This window comes from Mastomys coucha, unplaced genomic scaffold (assembly GCF_008632895.1).
Source record: "Mastomys coucha isolate ucsf_1 unplaced genomic scaffold, UCSF_Mcou_1 pScaffold20, whole genome shotgun sequence".
Classification (NCBI taxonomy): Eukaryota; Metazoa; Chordata; class Mammalia; order Rodentia; family Muridae; genus Mastomys; species Mastomys coucha.
The window spans coordinates 47850414-47870107 of record NW_022196903.1 but is presented as its reverse complement, the minus strand read 5'-3'; the positions used below and the strand labels follow the sequence as shown (position 1 = coordinate 47870107).

General features: G+C 41.7%; 1 protein-coding gene across 2 annotated transcripts in view; it reads left to right on the top strand.

Moving 5' to 3' along the window:
• Jazf1 (JAZF zinc finger 1) overlaps positions 1–19694 on the top strand; it is a 323397-nt gene that overhangs the window by 165465 nt on the left and 138238 nt on the right. For both annotated transcript variants that reach the window (XM_031381937.1, XM_031381938.1), the window contains exon 2: positions 14631–14703. In XM_031381937.1, coding sequence (XP_031237797.1) covers positions 14631–14703 — 73 coding nt within the window. The remainder of the gene's footprint in view (positions 1–14630; positions 14704–19694) is intronic.

The window sequence follows — 19694 nt, the reverse complement described above, 5'->3', positions numbered from 1 at the left end:
ATTCTTTTGAAAGCTTGCTCCACCCCCACCCCACCCCTAAGATGATTCAATGTCTTATGATATTGTGGCCATAACTAGACTATTAAACCTTGTCTTAAGAAAGCCTGGAAAATTCATTAACATCTCTGCCTTCCACTTTCTGAACTCTGCTGATAATAAAGCTTACCAAGCCCCAAAATCCCAGAAGCCCCATGGAGGACCCTGAGGTCTTGAGCTTGCTTTGATAAAGTCCATTTTACTTAGACAAAATACAGAACCTTCACCTTTTGTTTGGATCTTGACATCTCATTTGTTATCTCTTCCAAAGCATTCCAAAGAATTCCATGAAACACCTTTGACAATCTAATAGGGAAATGTCAATGTTGACTATACTTGTCAGGAAGGAGAGAGGATATAACACATCTCTGTTCCTTTCTATCAGTTTTGCTATGAACTTAAAATTGCTATTAGTGTGGGAGGAAGGAACAACTATTTTAAAGGAAAGAATTGGTTTACCTCATGTGTCTCTCCCATTCTGCCAGTCATCTGATACCATACTGATACTTCTGCTCATTTCTGACACTGTGGGGATAGAACCAAAGCCAACCAGCTCAGAGAGCAATTCATCTTTATACACAGGTATTGAAAGTCAGCAACATAACATGTTCTTAGAAGATGGGGAGTCCCATGCCTGTTATGAAGCCACCAGGCCTCTGACTGGTATCCATGATTGAATCAAATTCAAAGGAATAACATGCAAGGCAGAATGCCTAGGAAATACTCAAGAGTGTTTCTAAAATGTGTAAAGAGATGTTGAACAATGTAGGAAGAAAAACATTTTTTACTATGTAAAATCAAAGACAAACAAATCTTACATTTTAGTGGTTATATGCTATTTAGTTTAATTGAGCAATAAGAATTCATTTTCATTTGTGCAAGAGATAAGATCCACTCTATAATCTAGAAAAATGAGACCATTTGGAAGTTTCGTTTAGAGCATTAATACTGAGGAGTGACATAGGACTCAGGGCTATGCTGAGCACACACAAGCCTGTAATTCCAGGGTTCAGGAGGTAGATGGGGGATCTGGAGTTCAATGTCATCCTTGACTACCTAGCAAGTCTGAGGGCAGCCAGAGCTGTATTTGAACCTGTTACAAGAAAGCAAAAGCAACTGGAAAGGGGTTCAGCGCTGAGACTAGTTATCTCTACTGGAGGGAAGCAGCAAGAGTAGCAGACAGGCCCTTGGAAGTCAGAGCACACTGGAGACCAACGTTAGGGCCTTTCCTGATTGCTGTATTTCCTTTGGGAAAGGATAAGCAGTTCAGGAACTTCCCACCTCCTCTACTTTTCCAGAGGAGCACTTCTGCTGTGAGGACTGCTCATGAAAAGCAACTGAACTCTCTTCATCCATACATGGTAGGCCCCGAGATGGTAAGAAGACTTTCATCTGCTGTTTCTGCCATTTAGGAATGATTGATTGTTCACAACTGTTAAGACCACAGTGTGTGCACCAACAGCCTGAAATAATGGTATCTGTTAAGATTTATTAGGCATTTACCATGTACTAGCTAGGCCCTGTACTCTGTGCAGTACACAGCTTATCTCCCTTAAATTCCCTTAACAACCTCATAACAACTGCATAAGCTATGAGTCACTGACTTTTGTATCAGAAAAAAACAAAGCTCAGCCTGAGAAACTTGCTCCAGTCATGAAGTTAGCATGCAACAAAACAAATCAGTAATTTCCATGTAATGTTACCTAAACAAGAGAAAAACTTTACTTAAAAAAAAAAAAAAACTATCAGAAAGTCTAGAATTGTCTAGTCCTTCTGCAGAAGCCAAGATTGTCAGGAGCCATCTGCCAAGTGGTAAGTGAGAGGGCCAGGGACTTCCCGGTGCCCAAATCCATACCATCAGTGATACTGTTCATCCTGTGTCCCTACTCACTAGCCTCTACAGGCTCCAGAGCCATCCTTCCCAAACCATGTGTCACCTCTGCACCCCATCTGGGAACACAGCAAATGTGAATCCCTAGAAGGCAAGCCAGAGCTGTTCAAATCAAGCTGTAACCAATACAGCCTGTAGGTAGAGACATTGTGTAATCTGAATCCAGATGTTCAGCTCTCTCTCCTGTGGTTGGTTGGCTGGCTTTTGTTTTGTTGCAATTCTTTGACTTCCCTGGGAAACTGGAATAATGGAGGCACTGGTTGTGGTGTGGTGGTGGTGGTGGCGGTGGCGGTGGCGGTGGCGGTGGCGGTGGCGGTGGCGGTGGTGGTGGTGTGGTGGTAGTGGTGTTTGCCAAATCCTAGATGAAACAGGCTCTCAGAATGCAAAACTAACCTGCTTCATAATGACTTGACTTGTTACTGAGGAGAAGAATACCAGCACAGGGGACACACTATCTGAATCAATCTTTCATAAAATCCTTGGTCCCAAAGTCCAAGAGATGGAGCCTTGTTAGTTTTAGGAAATACCATCAGTGGTCTCCACACAAAAGAAAAGATCCCTAGTCATCAGAATACATGAAGACTGCTTCCCATTAAAGGTTTGTGAATTAATTTCAAAAATGCATGGAGACACTAAGTTGATCACGTGATTACTAAGCTTGGCCCTTCCTAGAAAGTAGAGGAGGTGAAAATGTAAGCAGTGCTTCAGGTAATTTCACTAGGGGGGTGGGAAAATGGCTCAGTCAGTGAAGCTCTTGCTGAATAAATAGGAGTCCTGAGTTTGATTCCCCAGCACTAATCTCAAAGCCAAGTATCATCAAGGGCCTGTTATCCCAGGATTGATGGCCAAAACCCAGGAAGATTCCTGGGGTAACTAGCCAGCCAGTCTGGTTGAACTGGTGAGGTCCAGGTTCAGTGAGAGATGCCATCTCAAAATAATACGTACATTACTGTACATGATGTACGGAGGAGAGAGACCAAGAAAAACTCACTACACCTACATCAACTTCTGGCCTCTACATGCATTCATACATACATGCGTACATGCAAACACACATGAACAAAAGATTTCACCACATGGATTTATCTACAAAACTTTTGCAGCATACTCAACCCATTTATTTCCAGTTCACAAGTGCTTTGGGGGCTTGGGAAAAGACTCAAATTGTTCCCTTCAATAACTTCTCCAAGCAGGCCTTTTGAAAATTTGTGTCTGTGTGTACATGTGTGTCTGTGTCTGTCTGTCTTTGTGTGTGTATTGGTGTGTGTGTCTGTCTATGTCTCTCTGTGTGTATGTCCATCTTCTTTCTCCCTTTCTTTCTCTCTCTCTCTTCAATCCTCCCCTCTCTGTGTATGTGTGTGTGTGTGTGTGTGTGTGTGTGTGTGTGTGTGTGTGTGTGTGTGTCTGTCTGTCTGTGATGTGATATGTGTTAGGAAGGCATACATATAGAACTCTAAGGACAGCTTTGCAGTATTCCTTCCACTTTTTTGGTTTCAAGAATCAACTCAGGTTGTCAGACTTATACAGCAAGCCTTTACCACTGAGCTACTTCATACTTCTTGATTTCCAAGCCTCCGCAATCTTCAGTCTGGTTTCACACTAGAATCTTTGGGAATAGGGCAGGCCCTCAGAGTCTGTCCACTCAACCAGGAGATACTAATCTGCAGTTCTAATGGAGAGCCACCAGTCTCCAGGCCAGTGACTAAGTGGATGAGAAGATCCTTGGGCTCTTTACACAGCAGTGTCAGTATGGGAGCTCCATTCTATCGGCAGCTCCCTCTGGGGTAGCTCTTGTATTTCACTCCAGTCCTTACAGGTATGTCAATCCAAAGACAGTCACGCCATAAACAACTCCTACATGTTAGCAGAAGAGCAAGTGGTTTTTTTCTTAAGATTGTTGTGATCTCTTTAAAATCAATATGAAGCACTTTCTGTAGCAAGTGTGTCCATCCTGTGACCATTAACCACAAGTGCCACACAACAGAAAGTTATAAACTGACTTAAAAGATAAGGCTTATGCTTTTTTTTTTTTAAATTTTGTAACTTGATTACATGGTTCTCTAGTATGAAATTTATGGATGACAACATCTGTGGCAGGGAGTATAGTCTGCTAGAGAGCTTGGGCTTTGTTTCTTTTCTGTCTGGGGAGAGTGCTTCGATGCCCACCATGCAGTGCTTGACAGGTATACGTTTGACCTTCCTTAAACATCAGTTATTCTTGCTTATTTTCAGCTTGGCTATTTAGTGCTTTTCTACTTGGGGTTACCTCTTTCTCAACTTCTTTCTCCTTTGGAATCCTAGCTGGTCTTAAACTTACATTTCCTGAAGGGGAAAGGGAAAGAAAGTTTATTTTAATGCAGCTAGGAACGATGTCACAGTGTGTGTAAGTTTCGGGTAAATGTGATTCATAGTGTCAGAGTTGCCCTTTAAAGAAAAAAATATCTCTTTTGTCAGGTGAGTGTAGCTTGGGTTACAAGAAAAGAAGATGAACAAATGGGAACAGATCTGCATTAATAAATATTCAGATTGCACCCACTCAGAAGTCAGTGCTCGTAGGTGGCATTGGGACATGAGGTATTGGGTGATGGAAGTTGTGCACACTCTCATTTTTCACTTTAATTGCTTCCCTGAAAAGATCCTGACAGCTTCAAAGGTTACTGCTCATCGCATTGTTGATAACTCAGAAGCAATATGCATGTGTAATTTGCTTCATTATTGCCCACTAATAACCAATACTGCAGAAAGGCTTGAGCAACCAAAGCAGCCATAATTTGACATGAAGTTTTTCCCTTCTTCCTCCCATTCCTTAATCATCCCTCTGCAGAGTTAGCCTCATACGAAATGGCAATGTGGGTGTTACTCTACTATTGTTGTTGTTATTGTTCCATAAGTTTAGTATGATACAATATAATCTATTGTTTTAATCCAGAAAAGCAAAGGCCCAAAATAGTTGATGTTGCTCAGTAGAACTTAGAATTAGCATTCTGATTGTTAGGGTATTATTGCTAATTGTATGAAGATTTGACTTCATTTACTGAGAAGCCATTGAGTAACAGGATCTGAAATGGAAGAGAATTTCATTCTGTCAGTTGCAGAAGTACTAGAGGAGGCCAGTCCAGAAGAGAGGTGGGGCTTCACTGCTCAGCCACACCCACTCCTGCTGGGCTTTGCCTAGGATGACTTCCATGTACTCGATTATCTCATATTGAAGTAGATGCAGGAGTACTAGTCATTCTCCCAATCACCCTAGAGGAAAATTACTGCAAAGAAAGGCACACATTTTCAAGGAGACTTCTTTAAAGTCCTGTATTTTACTGACCAGGATGTAGACTCAAAGGATGTAGACAGAGGAAGGAATGCTGAAAAATGTAAGCCTTATACCAGGCAGCCATGTTCTAGAGCAGCATGCTGTAAAAAGGAAATGTTTATTTCTCAATACAAATTGAGGCTTGTCACATTGTCACATACAGCCTGTGATGATTCACCTTTGAATGATGAGTTTTAAAACTTTTCTATACATCATTATACTGTTGACTATCAAATATAGACAATTCACAATAGTGCCTATCTGAATTTCAAAATACTTGATGGGCTAAAGCTCTGAGCAGCATAGTGCTACCTTACACTCGAGATTCAGAGCTTATTTTCACTGTAGGCTGAAAGCACTGTTCTGAGCAATATTTTAGAGATGAAAAAAAATCATAAGGTTTATGAAGCTAATGCTGAATGGAAGCAGCTGGATTTGTATAGAATAGCACATTATCTTAACACCAAGAAGTAAAAACAGGGCTGGAGAGATGGCTCAGCCATGAAAGGCTAGGCTTGTAGCCAGAGATATAAAAAGGAAAAACAAAGATTATAGCAAGAGGGTGATTCCCTTAGTAGGCCTTGGAGAGTCCATACCAGATCCTGAATTAAACACTGAATTAAAGACCCCCATTTTACTCGCCCTCTCCCAGCCTTTTATCCTCGGTTGTGAATTATACCAGTCACTTGATTTCAAATGCAGTGTGCCCCAGGCCTGTCCTTATCCCTGCTGAGCTGACTATTGGCTGAGTTTCAGGATAGTATCTTTAATCAGTGTGCTTGAATTTTTACTGTTTTGAGGACATTCCTTGGCTCTGCTGCCTGTTGGAATGTGTGGTGTTATGATGAGATTCTTTAGCATTTCCGGTCCTATCTGCATCAGAGCCCTCTCTTCTCTGAAGCTCCAACTCCTTGGTTCTGCACAGCATCTTTCACACATGAGCAGCAGACCTCACTTGGAACATCAAATATTTTTCACAGTTTGAGATTCTTTATTGTTGATAATGAGATACTCACTCCATAACATAAGAAAAATCTTGTGTTTCCATTTCTTCTTTTACCAGTCTTCAGTATCAGTTTCCCATCTTCCCTACCACTCTTTGCTATTCTCTAACACAGTGGGAATCTTAGCTTATTCCCCCAGTGCCTCTGCTTTACCTTTGAGATTAAGGCTGACTATCAGAGAGCCTTTCAGCCATCCCAGAAAAAGCTCACCTCTGCACTTCATGCGTCTAACATACAAGCCACTCTGAACTTTGTAGACTGTTTACTTTCTCCTTCTAGTCACCTGCTGAAGCTATTCTCTATTCCAAGTCTTAGGAACCTTTCTGTCAAAAGTTGCCCTGACCCTCATAGAGAATCATGTCATGTTTCTGGAGCAGATTTTTTTTATTTTCTGGTTTGTCTTGAATCATTGAGGGCTTTTTGGTGTGTGTGTGTATGTGTGTGTGTGTGTGTGTGTGTGTTTGTGTATGTGTGTGTGTATGTGTGTGTATGTGTGTTGAGCACATATACATATATATAAACTTATGTATAGGTAGTTGATGTATACATGCCTGTGGAGGCCAGAGGTCAGCCTTGGGTATCATCCACCTCCTTTGAGACTGGGCCTGACATTGTCATGGATCAGACCAGTGAGAGAGACTAGCTGACCAGTGGGCCCCAGGATTCTTCCTGTCTCTGCTTCCTCAGCCCTAGGATTTCAAGTGGTGCCATTACACTCAGAATTTTTATGTGGTTGCTAGGCTTTGAACTTGTCTTTGTGCTTGTAAGGCAAACACTTTCCCAGCTAAGCTATCTTTTTAGCCCTTGGATTATTGTTAACTGATTTTTACAATTATCCTTCTTGCCCAATTGTGTGTCATGTACTCCTCTAAGCAAGGAGTACATAACAAGAATTCGGGATGAATTTTAGAAAATTAATTCAGTTTCTTTGACTCCACTAAGAAAGCCAGGGCTCCTAAGATCTAGGTCCCAACCACTTTTATGTCACTGTCCTGCTGCCCATTGAGCAGCCTTCTAAGCTCTTGATTTAGAAAATAGGAAAATGCAAAAATTACTAACATGTAGTAGCTCCATTCTTCATAAACACCACATGGGTTTCCAGCAGGGTTTCTCAGCCAGGCACTGACATTGGAGGTCGGGGGGGGGGGGGTTGTTGTAGTTGGTTATCTGATTATGTGCAATGTAGACTATCTAGCAGGATCACTAGCATCCTCCTTCCAGTGTGTATAGACATTTCCTTCACAGAGGATTTCCCACAGTTCAGAACTACCCTCCTCAAGTATCTCTATTTAAAAATCTATAATTAATGAGTATTTTCTGGTCAACAGTGCTGCCCTTCTGTAATGCCCACAGATTTTCAGCTCAGTGCCTGCTGCCTTAAAGCCACACTAGTTTCCCACCATCGCCTGTGAATGACTCACTGTGGGCTCCATCAATAAAACCTTCCCACATGAGCCCTCCCTCCTAGTATTTTGCCTCCTTTTACAGTGCTCTGAACATGCGTCCTCATTCATCTCTGTCTGTGCAGGGATGCAGTGGCTTACTGGGTCTGTGCCTCTGGCCCATCTGATCTTACAGCTCTCTAAGCTGATGCTTATCTTTGTGTCTTATGCTTTACTTCTTACTGTGGATGCTCATTCAGTTATTTAGTCTCCACCGTGGTGGACATGGATTATTGACAGAGCCTTTGGCTTAGATTTGACTTCTAAGACCGAGTTTCCTAAATAGCTACATAGTGGGTGGCCATAGGAATTTGAATGATTGATAAAGAATTAGAAAGCAGTCACGGAGCAAGCTGCAACTGCAGTGTTTGTGTATAAGTCAGCTGCCTGAGCATTGTTTAGAGAGTTCCTAGTTCAATCATGTTTAGCTATTGACTTGTGGCAGGAAAACTCAGGCTCCATATGTGAACATGGATGCTTTTTAATAGATGCTGTTATTGTGTTGTACAGAATCCCTGACTTTTAGATATCAAGCTCATAAAATTTACAGCAACACTTAGGTGCATCTGTATTTCATAGTAAATTGGGGAAGGCAAGGGTCTCAGTATAATTTGCACTGAGTTTCCTGTAGTGGAAATTATGGCCTGGGAAAAGTTTCAAATGGCATGTCTATAAACTAAGGAAAAGTTGATCCATTCAGAAAGGCTGGTTATATACACTCATAGGAGTTTGTTTGTTTGTTTGTTTTTTAAGTCCAATGCCAACAAGAAATATTTATTTCACCATCTGAAGTAGACCAGCAATGAGTTTTAAAAGTCCATCTTTGTAAATTGTTCAACAAATTTAGTCTTAAAAATGAAGTAAAAGTTGCAAGAAAAATGTACTAGACTTGTAAGACGACTATAAAGTTTGTGTGGAGTCCAGTGTTGCACTGGGTGGGAGCAGTGAACTGACCTCACCTGTGTGTGATCGGACCATGGAGCTTGGGATTCTAGCCCTGCTGGCACCAGCTTCATTTAAGGAAGTTTGTCACAGAGATGTGTAGGCCCCCACTGTTTGTACGTGCATACCTGCCTATCCTTTTCTTCTTCCCTGGCCCTCTCCTTTCCCTCTATTCATTCCAACTTTCCCCGTGTTTTGGTGGCTTTCTCTCAGGTTCAAGACTTTGCCTACACTGCTTAGTTGTCATTCTTGACTGTTACTGGCTTATCTTTCACAACCACAGTGAAAAACTGGTAGATGCCTGTGGGTGGAAGCACAGATGGAGCTTGTTGGCTATAGATGGAACTACAGGAACATCATTTAATTAGGAAATCACCAGATGTCAACATCTGGGCTCTCTTTTCTCTACACCTGTCTAATGGAGTAGGCGAAGAGTCCTGACTGGTTGCCAGTATTCTATAATATGATTTCTAGCCTTGCCCTCTCCTTCTCTGTTCCTCCATCCACAGGCACTTCATGACCTACTTAAAAACTTCTCTGTTTTAAGCTCTGAGCTTTCTCCATGGTATAGCAGGCATCTTCTAGTGCAGGGTCTCTTGGGGCTTTTGCAAGGTTCAGCTCCTGGCTCTTATGTCCCCACTATAGGGTCTGGAGATAAAAATAACTTTATCCAAGCCTTTTTATGTCCTCATATTCTTTTGTTGTGTCCCAAAACTTACCTCCTATTTCTGTCTCCTGTTTACTCCCCTTGGTAGTTTTTTCCTACCCTCTACCACATTTTCATGGGAGCTCTGAATGGTCAAGGAAACAAATGTGCTTGACGGATGTACCATGTTTAACCCAAAGTCTGCAATGTTTCCATCGTGGAATTAATCTCTCTCTGCCCCTGTGTTTATTTGCTGGGCACTGGAGGGCAAAAAGTGGCAGAAAGATAAGAAGAACTGAGACAAGCCCCTCACAGATGCAGAGTACAGAAGGGTAAAAGTATTATTGTGGTCCAGGAAGTCCTGAGAGCAAAGAGAAGAGTTTGACAAGCCCTACGCAGAAAGATGAGAGAGAGTAATGAAAAATGAGGATCTATCTTTGCAAGTTTAGCAGCTGAGGGGAAGAATGGAAGCTAAGAACACACATTAATTAGTATCCAAATTATTGGATGATTACAAAGAAAAGCAAGGGTTCCTCTTCAAAATCACTTATCTGCATTTGACTCTCTGAAATCTTCTACTATAGCCTCCAGCCACCTACCTACATCTTTTTAGCCACTTCTCCCCCACACACACAGTTTCTGTGCACTTAAACAATAAGTGGAAACTGTAGAGTGTCAAGGAGGTGTCTCTCCAGATCAAAAGCATATCTTCTTTTCACAGTGACCTCACAACCTACAGATAGCTCATTGCCCAACTTTTCCTTAGTTTTGGTTGAGAGGCTGCAGTGCTGGTTTCTGGCTTTATTAAATTATAAGTAACTCTGGGTATACAACTAAGTCATGGCCAAAGTCCATGAGTTCATTCCTGAATGTTGGTTAACCCACCAAATAACACCAATAGAATTTTCTTGTGGGCTTGGCGATGGCACTAGGAATGAATACTTATTAAAAATAGTACACAAACACAAATGAAAAGGCAGTGTGGTAGTGTACAGCTGTAATCCCAGCACTCAATTCTTGAGGTTAAAGCAGGAGAATCAGGAGCTCAAGGTCATTCAGAGCTGCATAGAAAGTTTGACTCCAGCCTGGACTACATGACACTTCCCTCAAACAAACAAATTTTATGACCCAAGCATGGCTTGTAATTGGTTTCCAATGACAGGGACTGTAGCACGGATGAACAAGGTCATTAGGGCTTCTGCAAGGTGGGCTGTGGGCCTTTTGTCATACACATCACAAGTCTCCTTTTTACTGAAAGGAATTGGACTGTTCCTAGGCTCAACCATTACCTTACTTTGTTTTTAAATTTCTACTTGATCTTCTTTTATTGGCTGCTAGTGCATGAGAAGCAATTGCAGCTAATACTGTGACATCAAGGACCTTGCCATTCAATTCAGTCTGTGAAGCCTTGAGTTGCTAGGATCACAGCTGGGAAAAGCTTTTCTGTTGTTCCTGAATCTGGTGCTAAAGAGCTCAGTCCTCATCATAGAACAAAATGCTACCCCGAGATGATGGTAGAGATAGCCGTTGCCAGCCTGTCTGTAAGGCCGCTGCTCTAGAAACTTAGCAGGGTTCCCAGGGTAGTCTGTATCTTCTGTCTTCCCTACCCTGCCCCACTGAGACTTTGTTTGTCTTCCTGACACTTTGATCATGTGACATTGGAAGGGTGCAGCTGTGTGAACCTGTACACTGGCACATTATACACATTGCCAGATGACCTGCCTAAGGAGCACCATGTGAATGAGAAACACACGTGTTCTGTCTGCAGAGCACATTGGCGTGGGTTCTGTCTCTGAGAGCTGCAGCCAGCATCTCACTTTCTCAGTTTATTGGCACTACAAGTGAACGAGCCAGATAATTGTTTGAGAGATGACATTATATGCACATTTTATTTCTTTTTAGATTACCCATTGCAGTGGCTTACCATGGTCAAAACTATTTCTGAATGGCATGGTGTGTGTATAAGGAAACTTTTCTTTGTAAAGTTCAGCACTATCTAGTGGTTAGAGAGACTCTCTGGTACCAGGGGATAATGTTCCCTTTGCCTTCATAATCTCTGGATGCTCCTGACAGAGCTGGGGAAGCATCCTACTTCATAAAGCCAGTCTATCTCTGGAGTCTTTCTCTATGTAGGTTGTTTACCATCAGAAAGTTATGTTGCTGTCAGAGGAAGAAGTAATGAAAGCAGCTATAATACTTTTACTGAATGTGAAGTGCTCAGTGGCATAATTAAAACTCATAAAACAGCAAGTCATAATCACCACACAGCAACCAGCAAGCAAGTGACAGCCCCCATGTTTATTTGGGACCAGCAGTTGACGTGCGGTCTCTCCAGTCTCTTGTTTCAGTCTCTTCTGACTTGCGGCAAGTACATCATTTCATTTCCAAGGTGGCACATCTTTGGTGGATGTTGTAATTAGGGTTTCTTTGAAGAGCCATTTAATCTAAAAAGTAGACTGAGGCCTTGGGGGTACTTATTCAGAGTGTTCTGGCATCTTACTGGTGACTAGAGTCTACAATCTAGCGGGGAAGTGAGGGGTGGGGAGACGCTCTATACCTAAGGTGCTTCCAGTGGTTGTTTTGCTTCAGAAAAGGTGATATTTGGAAGCTCCCTGAAGTCTTACAACTTGAGGCGATGTATAAGCCAAACATAGGTTGAAGAATATGTTGAAGGAAAATAAAATAGAATTTTAGAATCATGCTTTACAAACTGAATGTTGCACATGTTTGATGCTCTGTCAGACAAGATTGCCGTTCAGTTTTTGTGGTGTCAACAGCAACAGCATTCAGTTAAGCATCGGAGAGCTGTAGTATGTTATAGAAGACACTTGACTCCCTTTCTTCAGAGAGACACTAGAACTTGTCCTGCATTAATCTGATTTCCATTGCTATGGTAAAACAGTTGAGAGACTCAACTTACTAGAAGGAAAGTTTTATTGTGGCTGACAGTTTCAGAATCTCTCAGCCTGTGGCTCATAGGCTGTATTGCTTTCAGGCATGTTATAGAACCCTATATCTGGGCACAAGTAACTGATTGAGATGTGCTGGCTTCATCCTGGCTAGGAAGCTGGAGGAGGATGGGGTCTCCTCATTGCGTCAAGGGTACCAGTTACCTAATTTCCTTCTGCTAGACCCCACCTCCACAAAGTCTCAGCACCTTTTAAGTGTACCACAGGCTAAGTACCAAACCTTCAACCCACAAGCTTTTAGGAAAACTTCAAGATCCACATTATTACAAGCTTGAAGTAGAAAATTTAATATATATGTATACACACACACACTCACACACACACACACACAAATAAAAGAGAAAAAATTAAATTCAGGATAGCTTGAGAAAGCAACATTTAAAACATTTTAGCAAGTACACCACGCCTAATGAGGAGTGATTTGGAGTGATTTAGGCATGGCTTGTAGGGAGACTCTTTGATTGGAGGCCAAGTAAGTACAAGGACAAAGAAAAATGAAAATGTCCTAAAATGTTTACTGACTTCTGAACCCTTCACCCCTTTGTTCAACACATTGTAGGCTCCTATAGTGCTCACTTCTTCAGCCTAACTCTGTGTAACATCACATCTCCAAAGAGCAGCAGCCCATGCACACCGAAGCTCTAATTCAAATCACTTGGTGGAGATGTGAGAGTCCTTCCGCTGAGATTTTAGCTATGACCTTGTTTTTCTCTCCTCCCCTCCTTCCCAGCTTCATGATTTCTGTCTCCAGTGTCATCTGTTACTTTGGCGAATCCGTCACCATTTGCACCCATGGCCTGTGCAGCTTGCCAGGGGTTGTTTATGTAGACAAAACATTCTGCCCTCGGAACCATGGTTCTGTAGACTCCCCTCCAGCAAGCACATTCTGATCGGAAAAGCAAAGATATGTTGGGATTACAGCAGACTTGGATACGTGTTAAGGGTTCTGTTTGAAAATCATGTCCCTTTGGAAAGTGCCTTCCTTGTGTCCAGACAACCACTGCGTTTATTGCTCAACCAGAGACCAAGCTGCAGTCTCAGCTGCAGACCCAACTGGATATAAAAGGGGAGGAAATGCGAATTACTGATCTGTTCTCATTTGCTCTGCCAAAATCTTGACACCAGGCTTGATGGAGCTTTTCAGAGACTCTTTGTCTCTTATTTCCTCATTCAGCTTTCAAGGGCTTACAGTGGCAGAGACCCAAGGAAGGAAGGTTTCTAAATAGAGTTCCCTGGAATTCTTGGCATAGGAAAAAATGATAGAGTGAATGTGAGATTCTTAACTTGGGCATAATAAAGAAAGCTGGCTCTACTGCCCAGTTATATAGTCTGATAGTCAAAAGTAATGCCAGCTTGATTATTTTTACCACTCGTGTCCTGGGCCACCGTGTCTCTCCCTTCCTCTTCTCACCTGTTAATGCACTCTGGAGTTTGTATATCCCAAATCCACCATTGTGCAAAGGTAATTGAAACTGTGTCAGTCATCACATCTGAGTGCAGCAAAGAGACTTGTAATCATGTGATTGTATTGACAAGATCTTAGTGAAAAGAAATTAGTGTGATGTGCTTGAGCCTTTCTTCATGTAAACAGTACTTACTCAGTGACTCACCTGCTGCATTATTGTATAATCATTCCTTTTGCATATATTCAGGAAGTGATTTCTCCACATGGGAAGCTTGAGAATATGCTTCTGGTTGTGAGGAGTACATTCATTACTGGCCTGTACTGGAGAAGCACCATTGTGGGATGTTGCTATGTGTGAGACTCTGCCCCTTTGAGGGGAAAGGCCTTGTGAATGTGCTGTTTGTCAACACTGGAGCACTGAGAGAGTTTCTGACTAAGAGTCTAGAAAAGCTATTATCAATTCATTATACATTCAAAAAGGAGATGAGGCCTCCAGAATATGAAGCTGGACTCAGAAGTGTTCAGTGAACAAGAACAATACTCCATAGATTTTCAAATTGATGGAGCTTTTCAATGTAAACTAATTTGTTCCAGTATTGACGTGAGCATAATTAACAGAGGCTTTCCTTCTTAGGCGGATTAGCCAGCAAGAACCATGCCAGCATTGTAACTGTGAGCAGTGAAAACCAATATTTATGATGGGGTTATGCAAGAGCTTGTGTGACAGACGGGCATTTTATCACTGTTGATGTTTGGAATTTCTTGAAAAGCAATGTAATATCTTGTTTTTTTTTTTTTAATTTTTTTTCAGAGGGTAATATCTTGTTTTTATGAATGAATGAACAAATCACTGTGCTTTGTGGACTGAGTTTTCCTATTCTAAATTAATCTGTTTCTCTCTTTACCCTCTGTTACTTTATGTTAGGGAACCTAATATATTCTGATGTAAAAAACAAACAAACAAACTTGTTCTTGTGTTTTATTTCAGATACAGATCCACGTGTTTTAGAAAAGCAAGAGCTGCAGCAGCCGACCTATGTGGCCCTCAGTTACATTAATAGGTAAGCCGCCCCAGAAAGACAGCTGCTGTTTTTGCTGCTTTGCCGTTTAGATGTATCTTTTTACCACAGTAAATGCTTTCAATTTGAAAACCTGCAACATCTCTACGGAGATTTCTTATTTCTTTGTTGAGGGATATATATATTGTAGCCCACTGTGCATAAGTCTGAAAACATGGCTGATTTATAAGCTCATTTTGGAAGTATTTTGTATGCAGAGTTGGAATATGCTATTTTGACTTCATAGGGCAGTGTGAGAGATTAGTGGATTTATGTCTGAGTGAACCTTTTAAATCCTAGGGTGAAAGAGGTACTTTTTATGAATTCAAAACATAGTTGGAGTATCAGAATATATTGGAATCTAACAAGCTGAAATCATTCAGTTTCAGAAACTCATTCTGTAGCAGCTCATCTTTTAGTAGAAACACTGTCATCAGCTGCCCCCACGTGTGTAGAGTAACATGAGTTTTCACTTACATTGATTTTGAGCCTAACTTTAGAGAACTGTTTTGTGTTTGACAATCAAACCTAAAAGAAGACATAGTGTTTCAGCCAACTCAAATGATTAAGGAGACAGTAATTTGAGGGTGAAAACTTGAAGTCACCTTTGGGTTAAGAAAACATACACTGTCCAAGCAACAAGGAGAGAGTGAGAGCAAAATTAGTTTTTAATGAGAATGTGAATTCACTGCCCATAAGTCAGTTGGTGGATTTCTATCAGCTATCCCTTTCCCATAAAGCAAAGACCTTTTCCAGTCTCTTGGTGCCAGAGTATGGACCAGGGTCTGGAGAGGAAGTCTGCCAGTGAATTAATTATCTGCACTCTTCAGTTTGGTGTCATTTAGGAAACAGTTAATTCCTGCCCAGACACAGCTTGAGTTACTCACCTGCACTCAGCTTCAAGTTCTTGTAATGAAGCATATTTTCAAAGAGATTTACTAATGAAAGCATCTGAGTGTGTGTCATTTTTTTTAATTCCTTCATCGGGCTTTCTAAGGAGTAGCATGAACTGTCTCTAGTCTTTCACCACCTATATTCTGACATGTTGCTAAAATACATTCAGATTATATTCAATTACATAAAGATGTCTGAGTTTTTCAAAGATCCTGTACTATTTCCAATACTTACCAAAAGAGCTGAAAAACCTTTTGTTATGTATTCATAGAAGTATACTAGATTAGCCTACTGATGTTGACAGGTAGATCTGGTCTGAAGGAGCAGACATCTATAGCAGACTATTAAGCTTACTAGTGACCTCTCTAGGAGGAAAGTATTTGTAAGCTTGCCAGGTTATCAACTCTGAACAAAAGGCCTTTTTGTGGGATTGCTGTGTTGGGACTTAGTACTCCTCACACTCTGGATATTTGTTTATGGGGAGGAGATAAAAACAGAGTGGGGTGGGGGCCAGAGGTTCAAACTATTGAGAGCCACAAACCTGTCCATAATGCAAAAATAACACACACATACAGAGAGTGGGGGAGAGGGAGAGAGGGAGAGGGAGAGAGGGAGGAGAGAGGCAGACAAATTTTTAGACAGAGGCACTGCTGAAGGAGGAAGAAATGCTGACTTGACAGCAGTATCTTGATTGATAGAAAAGCATACTTCTCTTTTTCCTTCTTTCTTTTTGTTATTTATTTCTAGGTTTTCTTTTGGTTGGTTGGTTGGCTTTGTTTTGTTTCTGATATAGGGCCTTGCTATGCAGCCTCTTAAACTTGAAATCTAAAGTGGCCTTTAATTTGAAGCAGCCTTCCTTCCTTCCTCTGTCCTCGAGAGCTGGAATTACACGCACGGGTGACCATGCCTGGTCCAAGAAAGGTTGTTACTCCTAATTTTTGTATTGATAAAGGTAAAGATTAGGGAGATGTCTCAGTTAGTAAATGCTTGCCTTGCAAGCACAAGGACTTGAGTTGTTCAATTCCTGGGACCCATTTAAAGAAGCAGGCATGGTCTGCACACTCAGTCCCAGCTCTTGGAGACCAGTGGAAAGAGGCAAATTCCTGACCCTCATTTGGTGAGTACCAGACCAGTGAGAGACTGCCTCCAAAACAAAGTGGATGTCTCCTGGATAACAATAACTAAAGTTGAACTCTGACCTAAATACAGAGGAGGGGGTGTGGAGAGAGAAAGAAAGAGAGAGAGAGAGAGAGAGAGAGAGAGAGAGAGAGAGAGAGAGACAGAGAGACAGAGAGACAGAGAGACAGAGAGACAAGAGAGAGACAAGAGAGCGCAAGAGAGAAATGTGAATAAACACATATTATAGTACCTTGGGGTACTTGACTTCAGACCTGTCCAGGAGGCTCCAGAACCTAACATTGTGCAGTCAGATTTATTAGGATACCAGAGAGTTAAGTACTCAGTGAAGACGAGAGAAAATCTTGAAGAATAATGTTGCAAATACAGAATAGGACACGTGGTCAGTGGAGGCAAAGATATAAAATAATATAGAGCAGTTACTATACCCAACATAACCGCATGTCAGCAGTCGACTTGGTGACAGCAATGGAGACTATAGAAGCTAAAACTGGTAAGAGAGGTGTTCGGGAATTCCTTTGTAAGATACTTCTGCATCACAAAGTTGGAGTTGTGGTGGATGTAAGAAGTAAATCCCGACAGTGTGAGCTACAGTGGGATAGACACCTTAGCCTTGCAGCCAACAGGAAAGCAGGAGGGTGAGCTGCTGGGCAAAAGAGGTGAACCACCAAAACCTTGCCGAAGAGTGTGTGCTGTCCCTAGATAGTGCTGCAGGTTATTGTCCAATAAGTTCAGGTAACTGGCTTCAGGAGACATAGTAACTTTCTGGCTTTTTTGAGACAGGATCTCACTATGTGGCCCTGGCTGTTGTGGAACTCATTCTGTAGATGAGGCTGGCCTTGAATTCACAGAGATCTGCCTGCCTCTGCCTCTTGAGTACTAACATTAAAGGTCTTTGCCATCATGCTTGGCTACAAGGTAACTTTGTAATCGTTTGTGGCTCTCCAGAAATAAGTATCAGAGATAACATTAAGGATGTAATAGCATAAATGGCCCAGGTTGTTATTTATTCTGTGTTCTCTACAGAATATTTTTATTAAGTAACATAAATCAGAATTTCTAAATCTCTTTAATTTTTAAATATACATAGCATTTGATATGTGAACATTCATCACAAGTGACTGCAGATTAATAGTGTCTGGTGCTTCACTCATCGTTTGCTGCTGGATAGAAGATCTAACTACACAACAGCTCTGGCTCTCTTCCTAGGACTCCCCTACACTGTTGGTGCAGTGAGCTGTAGGTTGGACCTCTAAGAATGATTTTAACTTGATTTAATGTTCACTCTGAAAGTTGAATCACAATTCTTCCTAGAGCAGTAATTTCAAGAGTGATTCAGGAACCCCTCCCCCCCTGACACACACACATACACACATGGCCATTTATTCATTAAAGTAATGTTGGGAAGCATGAGTTAAGTGAAATAGATTTCTAATCTGGGTATAATGTTACACACCTGTGACCCCCAGCAATTGTGAAGCTGAGGCAGGAGGATCACAAGTTCAAGGCCAGATGGCTGCAAATGATTCCATGTCTCAATTCAAGATTTATACACATCATATCCTCTTCTTCTATGCTTGATATCCATTCTAAGTCTCTAAGTGGGGTGATATAATCCTGGTGTGGTTCTTCAGAACTTTTGCCTGAGGCACCTAGAAGGAATTAGTGTTCTGAAAACATCATTTTAGCTTGCTAAGATAATATTACCACCACCTTCCTTCTCGGCTTCCCCCAAGGAGTGAGATTTTATGCAAAATGGTTTTCTGTTCTTTTTCTAATTCAAAATGCAGAATTGCCTTTTTTCTCATGATCAACTTAAGAAAAGGAAGACAAAACACACTCACTACATCACCTGCTAAATTTTATGCTTGTGAATTACAGTTTTCATCAAGAGGTTTCTTCTCTTTCTCTCATGTAGGCATGATACAGAGTTAGACTGCTCATCTTAGGGTTCTGTGTGCTGTTCATGACCTGGGTCAGAGACTGCACACCTGTCTGCTTTTCCTCATCTCTACTAGATGTATTCACACGAAACAAAGACCAGCACCCATGGCATAGTGATGCTATGTAAGCAAAAGGCCATGTAATTTCTCTATCAATCTTAATGAAAGAGATGACAGCAGAGAGAGTTGCTTTGGAGGAGCCAGGACAACGTGCACCATCAAATACACCTCATGAGTGCAGGGACATTTCCTTTCCAAGCCTCCAGGATCCACACTGAGCCTGTTGCTGACCCTTAGTAATGTTTACTGAAGGGATGCACAAATGTTTTTGTGAATGAGTGCACAAATGATTCTGAGAACTGTAAGATTTCTTCTGTAAAAACTGCCCATGTTTCTAGAAAGACCTTCAGGAGAAACTGAAACTGTATATGTCCACTCCACATTCATCCAACTTACAACATAAAAGTGTACTGGGCAATGGCTACCACTGACTGTCTTGCCATAACTAGAGAAACTATGAGATGATGAGTGTTAGGCTCTGAACAGTAGGAAGTTCAAGACTGGTCCCTGAGAGAAGGGAAGCTTGAAGGGGTGGCACCACAGTCATCTACACCACTCTACTGTAGTGTGAAGGCTGAAGCCTAAGCAGAGCAGAGCAGCTCCTGAGCACTGAGGGCCAGACATCAGAGATAAAGCTGGAGCTATGGGCGCTGTGACTCCTGTGTGCACTCATCAGGCTGGCAGAGAGGATGACTGAGGCTCAGAGAGCTGCTGCAGACTTTCTAACAGTCTTCATGAGGGTAGGTATTAGCCACTTTTCAGTTGTCACCAGAATACACTGCCATGACCACAACAGCTTACAGAAGAAACGGGTTTATTTGGGCTTATAGTTCAGGTGGTAGGCAGAGGCAACAGGTCGCAGTTAGAGCAACTGGAGCAGGAAGCTCATATCTTCACTGAAATCTCAAAGCAGAGAGAGAGAGAGAGAGAGAGGGAGAGGGAGAGGGAGAGGGAGAGGGA